We start from the raw sequence: 14,167 nt of genomic DNA, 5'->3' as shown, positions 1-14,167 counted from the left end.
ATCCTTCTGGAACAGAAGTCAGTTCATGACTCCTCAGCTGCAAACTGCAGTGGTTTCCCATTTCATTCAGCGTTAACCCTAAGTCCCTTGAGTGGCCTATAAGTCCCAGTGTGATTTAGGACCATCCCCTGCCTCTCTGACTTCATATCCCCTCCCCTCACCTCACCCTCCCACCCCCCTTGCTCACACTGTTCCAGCCACACTGGCCTCTTCCCTGTTATTTATAACTGTGATCCTTTACATCCTTTGCACTAGATGTTTGCCTGGAATACCTTAAGCCCCGTATACCCTCGTGCCTCTTCCTTCAGTTTGTTTCTCAGCTCACGAGGTCTTCTCTGATTGCTTTACCTAAAGAACAGCACCCACCTCCACCACTGCTCAATATCGCCCCCTTACCTCACCCTGTTTTTCTCCACAGCACTTATCACTCACTACCTGACATGTAATTGTAGTCTTTCACATTCTACTGAATATAAGTTTTATGACAATAGGAATTTTTATATCTCGTTAACTTGCTAATCCCCGGTGCGTACTACGCACAATGCTAGGCATGAAATTGACATTCGGGCCTAGTTGAATGAGTGAATGGATGAATAAAGTGTACACTGGATTCTTTTTTTTTTTTTTTTTAATTAGCCAATATAAGAGCTGGAATTTGGGCCTCATGGAATTGATCTCTCTTTTTTTCAATAATGAAAGTTCTAGTTTTCCTTTGCACTACTTACGGGAGCTTTACTACCTATTACTTTAGTCTGTAGAGTCTTAACTTGGGGTCCTTGGACAGGACATAATATGTGTCCTGCAAGATCATCTATAATTATTTTCGTTTATTAGGAAATCTGCATGCTGCCAGCTCCCCCAGTGGGGCTTTGAGAGCCCCGTCACCAGCGTCATTTGTTCCAACTCCTCCCCCATCCTCGCATGGACTCTCTATAGGACCAGGGGCCAGCTTTGCTAGTCCACATGGTGAGTCCGTACATGGAAGCTGCCGTAGCACAAGAGTTTGCCGTGGAAGTAGTTTTTGTTACATAAGTTATTTTCTTTTTGCAAAATTAGTATTTGTTTATTGGGGGAATAGCAAAAGAAAATAAATTTTTCCTAGCCACACCACGCAGAGACCTACCAGTTTTGTCTGCTTTGGACTCTCTCCCTTTCCCTCTCCCTCGCTCTTCCAGTCACACACCCCTGCTTGTCTACCTGTTTGAGTCTCTTGCTTGCTCTCTACCCATCTTCTTATCTCCCGCCTCAAACATACCCCCACCACCACCACTAAAATTGGGGCCCTACTCTTTATGTTATGTTGAGACAACTTTTTTCACTCTTTAACTCAGAAGTCCTATTTCAGATTGGTTCAAATCGATAAAGAATAGAAGAAGTAGCCAGTGTCGTTCATTTCTTCTTGTTCTCGCAGAGATGTTTTATGCATAAACAAGCAAATACAGCTTTTACACACATGGCAGACAGCATATTGCACGTGGTGTTCAGTTCCTTCTTTCACTTAAATATATCATGACTACATTCCTCAGATTTGACAGCTGTGTGGCACTGAAGATTTTTTACTCTTTACTATTAATATTTGCGGCAACATTTCTGGCAGTAAGAACTCTACATTGTCATACTAAATGGCTTCATAGCATTACCCTTACCTGGGCATACCATATTTAACTGCTCTCCTGTTATGATATGTTTAGAATGTTTCCATTTTTTCACAAGTAAAAGTGGTGTCGTGTCTGCTCGCGTGATTATTTCCTTAGGTAAGTTCCTAGAAGTGAAATTGCTGCCTCAAAGGGTTTGAGGAATTCTGAAGCTTTTAAAACATATTACAGATTGCTCACCCAAAAGCCTGTTACCAATTTCCTCTGGTATCATACTAGAATGTCTGTTTTCCTGCATCATTGCCAACACAGGGTATTGGGATTTTTTAAAATCTTGGTTACTTAGATAGCTAAGAAATGGTACCTTACTGCTTAATGTGTGCTGCTTATTTTGTGTGTGCCAGCTTATACCCTTTTCCTGTGTTCTTATGTTTGTTTGTTTTTATCACTTTGTAAGACTTCTAAGTAAGGGCCATTTATTCTCTGATATTTGGTAGAAGTATTTTTTTTTCAGTCTGTCATTTGGTTACAGAGTGGTGTAACCCTGCAGGGTGAATTGAAATACCAAATTGTTCAGGAAGTTGCTGCTTTCAAAACATTATTCTGTGGTTCATTTCTTAGTCCATGTCACCTTTACTAAATAAAGAAAATGGAAAATTTCCCTCTCCTCAACCTCCTCTGAGTAGAATGAAAACATAATCTGTCAGGGTTAGTTTAAAAATGTAAGATTTCTTTTCTTAACGGAGCTTTGAGATTTTTTTGCTTAATATTTTCAAACCTATAGAAGATTGTTCTGTGATATAAATTGTTATGTATTCCACATCTTGAAGTTCGCGTGAAGGTAAATTTTTAGGCTTTCTCCGTCTTTTTATCTAATTTTTATATCATTAAAAAGTACATGAACTATACAGAATATTCAGATGTGTCGTGTTAAGAAGCATCATGCTTCAGTGAAATACTATCCTGAAAGAGAAAATAAAATTATCACCATGTAAAGCGCGACCATTTAAATGTTGTCGAATACTTTTCAGTTATTAAGATGCAGACTTTGAAAACCATTTGTTTACTTGCTTGCAGGAGCCCTGGACCCCAGTTCTCCGTATACGATGGTGTCACCAAGTGGACGAGCAGGGAACTGGCCAGGGTCTCCTCAAGTGTCTGGCCCCTCACCAGCAACACGGTTACCTGGGATGTCCCCAGCCAACCCATCACTACACTCTCCAGTTCCAGACGCTTCTCATTCCCCTCGAGCTGGAACAAGTGAGTGTAACCAACATGTTTGTGTCTGCTTTTAGTGTAACCAGTGAATGGCCTACTTTATTCCATCCTCACATTTGAAGATCGTGACCTACTTGTTGAATGGGGTTACTTAATTAACTTTAACTTGTCCATTTAGTAAATCGGTGGTAATAATAGTTCATTGCCAAAGTCAGACATAATGTAAGAAAGGGAAATGTCTCTTCCAGAAGTTTTTTGAGTTGAGACCCCAGTGCCTCTGTTATGACTGCTACCTTAGCTACAATACTAGACCTTAAAAAATCCCTAAAGGCATCTGACAAGGTCATGCAATTTTACACAGAAGAGAAGAATTGTACAAATATGCTAGCTAGCTTTTTTAAAAAATATATATTTTATTGATTTTTTACAGAGAGGGATAGAGAGTTAGAAACATAGATCAGCTGCCTCCGTGCATGCGCGCGCGCGCACACACACACACACACACACACGATGTGCCCGCAACCAAGGTACATGCCCTTGACCGGAATCGAACCTGGGACCCTTCAGTCCACAGGCCGAAGCTCTATCCACTGAGCCAAACCGATTAGGGCATGGTAGCTAGCTTTTGCTACGCAACTTTGAGTGGCTTAAAACAACAGTCCTATTTGCTCACCGTTCTGCAGTGTGGCAGTTTGGGCTGAGGCCAGCTGGGTAGTTCTCTCAGGCTCTACTGGGCTCGCTCATGCATCTATAGTCAGCTCCTGGGTTGGCTGGGCTTAGCTGATTTAAGGTAACCCCAGCGACATGGCTTCTCTCTGTTCCATATGGTCTCATAATTGATCATGGCTTGTTTACCTGGTGGCTGGACAGGGAGCTCCAAGAGAGTGAGTGAAAGCCTGGGCTTGCAACCAGCACTGCCTCACTTCCACTGCACCCTGATGGCCACAGCAAGTCACAGAGCCAACCCAGAATCCAGGTAGAGCAACAGACTCCACTTCTTGATGGGGTTGCTGCAAAGTCTCATTGCAAGGGACCTGGCCACAGGAAGAGCCGTGGCCATTTTTGCTAACAGGAAGCTTATATATGATTGCTGCACTACAAGGAGTAATTAAAGAGTACAGGTTGCTATAGACTAGCGAAGATCTGTACCAAAAACAAAGCAGGGAGCAATGAGATAATATGTCTTTATAAGTGAAATGACTTTTTCCTTCCCAAAAGGTTCTCAAACGATGCCAACAAATATGCCCCCACCTCGCAAACTACCTCAGCGCTCCTGGGCAGCCTCCATACCCACCATCCTCACTCACAGTGCCTTGAACGTTTTACTGCTGCCCTCTCCGACGCCAGGCCTCGTGCCTGGCCTGGCTGGTAGTTACCTTTGTTCTCCGCTTGAAAGATTCCTTGGCTCGGTCATCATGAGAAGACACCTTCAAAGAATTATCCAACAGGAAACGGTATGGCCACCTAGTGAACTAAGTCATAAGTGGGCGTGTCCAAGGCAGATGCCCAGTTCCTCTCAGAATAGGATCGGAACTAAAGTGGTATTCCCTCCCCTCCTTTAACCAGCTTGTTAGAGTTACGCTTTGCACTGTTTTCTTTTCCATTCTAACATTTTCCTTCATTTTATCATTTGCCCTCCTGTGGCTCACATGGACCTGGAGGTAGGTCTGCTCAGTACCATAGGACATGTGTGCCCCGGAGCTGGCTTTGCAGAGAACAGCCTGTGAGTAGCGCTTGTCCTCGGATGCTTTGGCAGGCAGGCTGGCTTTGAACCTGAGTCTTCATTGAAATCAAATGACTTCTGATCACAGGGATGAAAGCTGTTTTTCAAATAAACAAGCATTTGAATTGATTTAAAACCCTGACCGAAAAGGCCTTCTAACCTGTCCTGTGGTGATGCCCGCAGGAGATGGGTCAGAGTTGAGAGCACCTGTTGTAGAGTCCAGCTGCCTGGGTTTGTGGCCAGGCCAGGCCACCTGCTGGCAAGAGCTTGGCTAGTTCTTCACCTTTCTGGTGATAGTAGGTGATGGTATCTGCCTAACTCAGAACAGTTGTGGGAATTTGAGATATTTCATTAAAAGCTCATAGCATAATATCTTGGTATTCAGTACCCATCAGTTACTTGTAATTATTATTGTTGATGTACATATGTTAATGAGGTGGTCGTCAGAATGGTGAATGTTGAAAATATCCACTCAAGGGATGGCACCATGCTCTTTTGCAGCCTTTATATTCAGATTTGAAAAAAATACAGGTTTTAACATAAGTTGACTAAATTAGCATTTAAAATGGCAATTATCAGACCTGGGATCTAGGCTCACCTCTGCCTCTTAAAAGCCATGTAAGTGTTCAGCTCTTTAAAACTCGTGCTCATTTGTGTAATCAACATATTAGTCTAGAGCAGCAGTCAGTAAACTATGGCCCTGGAGGCAAGTCCTGCCCACCACCTATTATTGCAAATAAAGTTTCATTGGAACACAGCCACTCCCACTCAATACATACCGTCTACGTCTGCTTTCAGCTACCATGGCATCACTGAGTGGTTGTAACAGAGACCAAATAGCCTAAAATATTTACTAACCCCTGGGCTAGCAAAAGGCCCCAATCCGGATCTATTTCCCCCTAATGTGCTAGTTCTGTTGTTATTGTGGAAAATGTTAAGCTTGTAAAAAGTAGAGACAATTGGATAATGAACCTGTCTTTCCTCATCACCCAGCTTCAACAGTGAACTCATACCAATATTGTTTCACTTTTGGTTCCCCCCAGATTGTTTGATAGCAAATTCCAGACATCATTTCATCCAAATACAATTTCTTTATTATCAAATATGGTTGGTATCCAGATTTCTTTCCCAAGTTATCACTCTTTTCACAGTTTGAATCAGAACCCAGACTAGTTTTGTTTGTTTGTTTTAATATGTTTTTGGATTTTTTTTCAGAGAGAGAGGAAGGGAGAGGGAGAGATAGAAACATCAATGAGAGAGGAAAACATCGATCAGCTGCACACCCCCTACTGGGGGCTGAGCCCACAACATGGGCATGTGCCCTGACTAGGAATCAAACCGTCAACTTCTTGGTGCGTGGGATAATGCTCAACCAACTGAGTCACACTGGCTGGGCCCCAAACTACTTTTTTAAGTCCCTTTCAAACTATAGGTTCCCCTTCCATTTCTTCTTACATACTTTATTTGTTGAAGAAACCATATCATTGTCCTGTAGAGTTTCTGTCTGGATTTTGCTGATTGCATCATTTTAGAATAATTTAACATGTTCTTTGACCCCTATAGATCTATAATATGGATCAATCCTGTGGATCTAACTGCTGAATTCAGCCTCAAGTTGGTCCTTGTTTTGCAAGAATATTTCATAGGTGGTGTTAATGCTCTTCCATCGAGATGTGTAATGTCTGATTGCCTCTCTGGAATGGTGGCCGCAGTTTCGGTGCTCAGTGCCTAGATACCTCTGTTTTGGAATAGGTATCAGCTGAGTTGTCTTCCTTTTGAAACAGTTCCCTGGGCAACATTTCATTTTTTCTTTGTCTTACATACTGTCTTTTTTTTTTTTTTTTTTTTTAACATATTGTCTTGCATGCTAATTTGATGCATCCTTGTTTTGCAGCTACAGCTGATAAATTCCAATGAACCTGGGGTGATCATGTTTAAGACGGATGCGCTGAAATGCAGAGTAGCCCTTAGTCCCAAAACCAACCAAACACTTCAGCTGAAAGTGACACCTGAGAACGCAGGACAGTGGAAGCCTGACGAACTTCAAGTTTTAGAGAAATTCTTTGAAACAAGAGTATGTGTTTATTGATACATCATTTTAGTGTAGTCAACGAAACAAGAGTCAAAGCCAAATGAAGAGTAACTTGCTTTATTTATCCCTACAGGTTGCCGGACCGCCATTTAAAGCCAATACATTAATAGCCTTCACCAAGCTATTAGGAGCTCCTACACACATCCTCAGGGACTGTGTGCATATTATGAAATTGGAGCTGGTAAGTTACAGAGAAACACCAACTTTTATAGCGAGCTCTGTTTGAGGAGGTTGCATTTGGTGGGATCAGCGTTTATTGGTTTTTACCCATTTAGGCACTTCTAATTTTCTCTTATATTCTTAATTTCTCACTTAAATTTTATATGTTTTGAATAGGCAACACAGTCCTCTTGCATCTTCAGAATTTAGAACAAGGTGATTCAGTGGGAAATTTTTCATCCAGCCATTTACATACACCTCCTTCCCACAGGCAACCCGAGTTACCAGTGGCTTATCTCTTATAAAAGCAAATATATTTAATACTCTGTTCCTACTCCTAGATAATGAAATAACCCTCCCATGGTTTCTTCTAATACTGTATGGACTCATTTTGTAAATTACTTATTTTGGATCCATTTTAAATATGTCTTCGTGTCATGTGTGAGGCATGGATCCAACTTCTTCAGATGCCCCTAATTGCCTTAATACCATTTATCAAAACTGTCTCCTCTGGGAGATTTTTTTTTTAAAGATTATTATTATTTTTTAAAATGTTTTTTATTGATTTTTCACAGAGAGGAAGGGAGAGGGATAGAGAGTCAGAAACATCGATGAGAGAGAAACATCGATCAGCTGCCTCCTGCACACCCCCCACTGGGGATGTGCCCGCAACCCAGGTACATGCCCTTGACCGGAATCGAACCTGGGACCCTTCAGTCCGCAGGCCGACGCTCTATCCACTGAGCCAAACCGGTTAGGGTCCTCTGGGAGATTTTAAATTCTTCCTTTCTATGAAACTATACAATTATATCAATGTATATACAATTAATACAATTATATCCAGGTGGCAGCTGATTATATTTTTCCAACCTTACCATAGTCCTTTCATTTTAACGTTTCTAGTATTGCTTTGGGAAATTCCAAATACCTCGCTTCTTTTTTCAGTTGATATTTTAATATTGGGACAGCATGGCTTCTGCTCTGATAGGCTGTAGGAGACATTATTTATGCCAACAAGATAGCCATCTGAGTTTTTAAAGGAGTAAATATTTCTGTGGTTACAAAAGCATCCGTGGATATAATTGAAAGTTATTAACACAGTTTGACTAGTTTGTTTTAGGGAAGGAATTGGAACTGAGACTGGGAAGTCTAGGTTGACACTAGTTAAGGGCCTTGAATGCCAGCTGTTGATTCTTGGAGGGGGTGGGGGACAACATGTGTCATTGCCTGTCACTGAACATTTGTGAGCTAGAATAGAACCACCTTCCTGAACACTTGGCAGTGCTATCAAGATGGACGGGAGAAGCGGCCCCTGGAAGGGACCATTAGGGGACCACGGGAGGAGTAACAAAGCCCTGGGCTGGCATCAGTGAGGATAGAGAGAAGGGAACAGGGGTCAGAGGCCCTGAGGAAGCAGAATCCACAGGAATTGGTGAAGTGAATGAGGAGGAGAGGAACATATCACATGAATCCATAGTGGCCTTTTCAATTAGGACCTTTATGTAGATCTATTTTTTGAAAACATGCAGGTTATCAACTTTGTTTTGTTGATGAGTATAAAATAAAATTTTGCCTCAACTTTTCAGACTCCTAATGTTCATAGGACTTTATCTTGATTTTTGATTTTTTTTTCAAAACAGTTTCCTGACCAGGCAACACAGCTAAAGTGGAACGTTCAGTTTTGCCTGACGATCCCTCCCAGCGCCCCGCCGATTGCACCTCCTGGGACTCCTGCTGTGGTGCTGAAATCCAAAATGCTCTTTTTTGTAAGTACCACCCAGCATATGTGTGCACGCAGCTTCGGAAGCAGCGGTTCTCAACCTGTGGGTCGCGACCCCTTTGGCGGTCGAACGACCCTTTCACAGGGGTCGCCTAAATACATCCTGCATATCAGATATCCACATGACGATTCATAACAGTAGCAACATTACAGTTATGAAGTAGCAACGAAAATAATTTTATGGTTGGGCGTCACCACAACATGAGGAACTGTATTAAAGGGTCGCGGCATTAGGAAGGTTGAGAACCGCTGTTCGGAAGAAAGAGCCACGTGAGGATAGTGCAGCAGCTTGTGGATAAGTGCAGAAATGATCTGTCGCTGCCAAATATAGGTCCAGATTCCTCGTCAGCTTAGACTTCATGTGACCCTGGTTCCTTGAGTAATAACAGAAAGTTATTGAACTAGGTCACTGTGGGACAGTTGCATGTTAATCATTTCATTTTCTTTGCTTCACGTATCTGAATCTGACAGTAAATGATAGTGCCTTTGATAAATTTTCGTCAAATGTTTTCGTTTCTCACTGTGTTTTCATTCTCTTTGTATGTGTTTTGTGTCTACAGCTTCAACTAACTCAGAAGACATCGGTCCCTCCCCAAGAACCTGTTAGTATAATAGTTCCCATCATTTATGACATGGCTTCAGGTACAACCCAGCAGGCAGACATTCCCAGGCAGCAGAACTCTTCTGTTGCTGCTCCCATGATGGTCAGCAACATTCTGAAGAGGTTCGCAGAGATGAACCCACCGCGACAAGGTACATGACCAGTGGATGATCTTTTATTGCGTGTGTGTTGTAAGTTCTTTTGAGAGATTTCCCCTTCTCCCCGCTGCCTCCTCCTTTCCCGCCTCAGCCCAGTCCTAGCACTAGTGCTCCGGTCGCTGTGGCCTCTCAATGTCTGCCTGTCGCTTTCTTCTGTTCTCACTGGTTCTTTGTTTTTGTCCATGTCTCTGCTGCCTGGACTTCATTTTCGTTAGTGATCTACTATTGGGACTGACCCAGTTGCTAATGCCAGAAGCTTGTATTTATGGCACACATTGCCACAATGCCCTAGGTTAGGATGATAGAATTTTCCGTGAATGTGAATTCCTGCCCTCCCATCGATACCCGCCACTCTGTACATCACCAAGTTGAACTGCATGTTGGTTTCTCATATTTCATGGTTCAGTCATGAAGAGAATAATACCATTCAAAGTTCTGTATCTTCTCAATGTTTTGTGAAGAATAAAAGCTGATACAAATGGCATCACTGCTTTTTGGGCTCCTTATATAAGTTCAGGCGGGTGCAAGTGAACCTTTTCACCAAGTGCACAATGAAGCTCTCACGGTGAGCACCGTCAAGGAAACCAGAATGTTCTGACAAGAGAAACAAGGTCCGGTCAATACTGTTGTAGCCTACGCTTAACACACCACTCCTGGCAGTGCCAAATCCTGGGTTGCAAAACAAAGCTCAGCAAAGAGAACTTTCTTCCGTTTTGCTTATTTCCAATCTTAAGGAAGTCTGCCATCTTTCTGTTGAGAATAGCATGATAACAGAATTATGTTTTTAAATGAGGGAAAGTCGTTCTCTGAAACATTTTTATGTACCGCAGTGTGAAAATTTTACTAGTAATAGGAGTCACGGGAGAAATTATTTATTTTTAGCTGTTTGTTTCCCCATATTGTATACAAGGGCAAGTTCTCACTCAAGTATAGTTTATAAAAAATGCACTGGGCAGTAGAGAAGGGTATGCTTCTTTTGTTGTAATACTTCTTCCACTTCTTATAATTTTCTGCTTTCATCCTTTGACTTCTTTCCTCTTTCAGCTAAAGAATAGGTCCTTAAGAATCAGAGTTTAAAGCTAACAGAATTTTCAAAGTAGTAATCCAGTAGAACTCTGATAATAAACACCATTCTCTCATAAGCAGTTAACTATCAGTATGTCTTGTGGAATTTAAAATTGAAAGGAAAGAATGTTTTGATCCTATTGCGATCAAGCAAGTGTTTCTACCTGTCAATAATGAAAATGTGTTTTTAGAAAAAGATGTAACTTCTTTGAATTAATAAATGGCTGGGATATTTTGAAATTGTTTTTCTTTTATGTCTACCTTAGACAGGTTATACCTTTGCATTTCATTTTCTTTCTGTACCTTCATTTTCCAGTGGTAGATGAGAAGGGTGCAGTGACTTGCACAGGGTCGCTGTGCTCTGCCCTCTGCTGGAAGACCATTACTCAGTTGTCTTCAGTTCTCATTTCAGCCACTGTAGTGTTAGGCTGTGCTGGTTTATAATATTAACAGCTGGTCTTGGTTTATTATATTGAAATATTTGTAATATTTACAGGAAGGAAGAGGCAGGGTGTTTGGTTTCTTCAAGCAAAGGGGACACTGAGAGGATGAATCGTTAGCCTCCCCCAAACATATCCTGCTTTGGGATTGTTGGTGGGCCACATTCAGCCTCCCTCCCCGCCTGCCAAACCCATCACTTCCTCCCCTTGGAGGTGGAAGTGCTTTTAAGAAAAACCACTTTATTTTTGTATTAATTGATTTTAATGCTGAACTCAAGAAGTTGATCATTTCCTTCAAATTTGGGAGAAAACTCCAATAGATGTCATAGAACTGTACTGTCCAATGTAACTGTCACTGACTGCATGTGGCTTTTTAATTTTAATGTAATTTTAATTTAATTTAAAATTCCGTTCCTCAGTCACCCTAACTACATTACAAGTGCTTGGTAGCCACAGTGCGCACGCATATAGAATATTTTCATCTTCACAGAAAGTTCTATTGGACAGTGCTTTCATAGATATTTTACCTGACCTTTTTAAAGAATATATATTTTTATTGATTTCAGAGAGGAAGGGAGAAGAGAGAGCTAGAAACATCAGTGATGAGAGAGAGTCATTGATCCGCTGCCTCCTGCACACCCCGCATTGGGACCAAGCCCACAACCGGGGCATGTGCCCTGACCGTGAATTGAACCCTGACCTCCTGGTTCATAGGTCAACGCTCAACCACTGAGCCATGCAGGCCGGCCTGTAGATCTTTTCATTACATTCAAAATACATAAGATAAGCCAGTTGTCAGTAGCCTTGAAGTCCAACTTCAAAGGTTTACCCAGTGCTCTGTATCCAGTGTTTCTATAAACTCTAGGCATCTTCTTAAATTCAAACCTAGATGGGGCTTGCCCAACATTTCCTCATAAGAAAAAACAAAACCCAAATGAAATCATTATCTGATACTCAACACCAAAGTGTTGAGTATCCCCTGTAACCTGTGCAGTTAAAATTTACTCTTTTATTTGGATCCTTAAAGTTCTTGCTAATTTTAGATTTAACTGCCCCTACCCCACCGGTGTGTTGACATCATCTTTCCTGTATTGCGAATAGCTAATGACCATTTTTCTCTGTTGCAGGTGAATGCACAATATTTGCAGCTGTTCGTGATTTAATGGCTAATCTTACACTGCCCCCTGGTGGGCGTCCATAGACACTATTGTTTTTAAACCAGGAAGGCTGACAAATGAGACAAAACAACAAAAAAAAGTCTGAATTCAGCCTTCAGTTTAAAAAAGGAAAAGGACTTTTTTTTTTTTTTTTTTTTTTTTTTACTTTGAGCTAAATATTCGCAAAAATTTTCAGGGTGCACTTCATTCATCAAACCATCAATCTTTTGTATAGTGAACTTGTAAAGTGTGTTTAAATGGGACACGTTTCAAAGTAGGTAAATACATCAGTGTCTCGCTTGCCAATCTTAGATTTAATATTCTGTTTTATACTATAAAATTACGGAAATGCCAAACTTGTTTATTTAATTGTTTTTCTATGTTTTGGGTGTAATAGTCCTTTTTTTGGTTTTTGTTTTGTTTTTATAAGGCAGGTCTGTTGTTTTGAATACTGTAAAACTGTGATAAACTTTATATGAAGCTGTATTTTAATATGACCACTTGAATCCTTACATGAATATGTTCTGGGAGTTGTTATAAAAAAAAAAAAACATCCCAAAGAAGCAATATTTAATAAAACTAGAGGTTTAAAAAAACAAAAACAGTGACACTCACTTGTGTGTATATATCAGCTCTATAGACTTCGCAGGGCCTCCCTTCATCTTTAACCTGGTGGGGCCAGTAACAAATTTCTAATAATACGTGTCTAAAATGTGACCAAAAACATCTACTTCTTTGTTTCAAGTTTATTTTCTTCAAGCATTCCTACATTGACTGGTGGTGAACACTTAGCCCCTTGACTGTCTTTCAGTTTAGGATTTTGGTAAAAGCAAGAACCCAGTCTTTGAGAAGAGGCAGTGAGTACTCCATATTAATCAAGGCTCTCACATATGGCAATATTCTGGTCTGTTGAGGATGTGGTAACTTTTCTGTTAGGCAACTTTCTTTTACAGGAGACTTCTGCACACAGCATTAATTAGGAGACAGAATTTGAATGCTCTGCCTTTGCATAAAATTTCTGCGGGGGTTCCTTATCTTGCTTAATTTCCCCACCAAAGTTGGGGTTATTCTAAACAATCCAGTTTGATTCATTGTCTACAAAACGATAAAATGTTTTGCTTGGAAGAAACCTGGTCCAGTCTCCTCACTTTGAAGAACCTAAGATCACATCTCAGCAGTTTCCTTTGGGGGCACTGCGTTATCTCTCCCAGTCAGTCAGGGACTTTGATAAGCTTGAAAGAATGTCGTCGGAAGCAAAGGTCTTCTGGTGACTTGATGCTGTTTGGGGAAGTTTTATGAATGACATCATGCTGAGTTATCTTGTCACTGTAATGTTGGTTCTCCACGAAATTGCAGATGCTTTGTCTAATTCCATTTTAGATGACTCAATTGCGCTTCTGTAACTGTCAACTACCAAATTCTAATTTCAAGCATCTCACTGCAGCTATAGCATATCTGTCCTCAACTCGGCTTGATTCTGTCTGTATTCCTTTCTGGTCAGCGTTGAGGCCTTCTTTGCCTTTCTTCTATGTCTTACTCTGCCTTCATCTCCTGCTTCTTGCCCAACTCTGCCACTATTCAGGAGCAGGTGACTAAACTTTTACCCTTCCTTTAACTTACCTTTTATCCTTCCATTTCCAGTTCTCCTTGCGGTGGTCATCACATCTGTTTGTCAGTCTAACATGTCTTTATCAAGGGCCAGTCCTTTTCTGTTTGGAGCGGAATCCTTTCTTTCATGTAGAAACCTACATGTATATACAACAAATGTATTTTTATCTACAGGATAATACTGCCTCAGATAATTTTATGACTCAAGTTAACTTTTTAGGTGTTTGCCCTTTTAAGTATGATTGGTTTTGAACTGTTAATTGCATTTTAAACATGATGCATTCAGTAGACACTTTTTTCCTAATTATAACTCATCTCTGAATGCATTGTGCAAATCAAAAGGAAAATAGGACTCAGTGAACAAAACTTGTATTTCGATGCTTATTTAAGAGTACATCGGTGAATTTGAATTTTGATATCATACTTGGTACTTGGAATTGGAATATACTTTATTAAAGCTTGAAAACACTAGTATTTGAATTTTAGGATTCATCACAAACCATGTCTTTTGCCTCTTTTGTTACCTAGTTTCAACCAAACGGAATGGATGCCCTTAGAGATTTTTTCTAGA

At 40.8% G+C, this 14,167-nt stretch overlaps 1 protein-coding gene across 3 annotated transcripts in view; it reads left to right on the top strand.

Moving 5' to 3' along the window:
- Positions 1-14,095, top strand: part of MED14 (mediator complex subunit 14) — a 62,335-nt gene extending 48,240 nt beyond the window's left edge. For 2 of the 3 annotated variants that reach the window (XM_036304433.1, XM_036304435.1), the window contains 8 exons: positions 835-966; positions 2,673-2,855; positions 4,032-4,267; positions 6,431-6,610; positions 6,702-6,809; positions 8,428-8,553; positions 9,128-9,320; positions 11,959-14,095. In XM_036304433.1, coding sequence (XP_036160326.1) covers positions 835-966; positions 2,673-2,855; positions 4,032-4,267; positions 6,431-6,610; positions 6,702-6,809; positions 8,428-8,553; positions 9,128-9,320; positions 11,959-12,032 — 1,232 coding nt within the window. In that variant the 3' untranslated portion in view covers positions 12,033-14,095. The remainder of the gene's footprint in view (positions 1-834; positions 967-2,672; positions 2,856-4,031; positions 4,268-6,430; positions 6,611-6,701; positions 6,810-8,427; positions 8,554-9,127; positions 9,321-11,958) is intronic. The other variant, XM_036304434.1, reaches the window with a different exon arrangement.
- Positions 14,096-14,167: the final 72 nt, after the last annotated feature.

The sequence above is a fragment of the Myotis myotis genome, unplaced genomic scaffold (assembly GCF_014108235.1).
Source record: "Myotis myotis isolate mMyoMyo1 unplaced genomic scaffold, mMyoMyo1.p scaffold_m19_p_4, whole genome shotgun sequence".
NCBI classification, from domain to species: Eukaryota; Metazoa; Chordata; class Mammalia; order Chiroptera; family Vespertilionidae; genus Myotis; species Myotis myotis.
The sequence above is the reverse complement of the archived record's forward strand: the minus strand, read 5'-3'. Positions and strand labels throughout refer to the sequence as shown.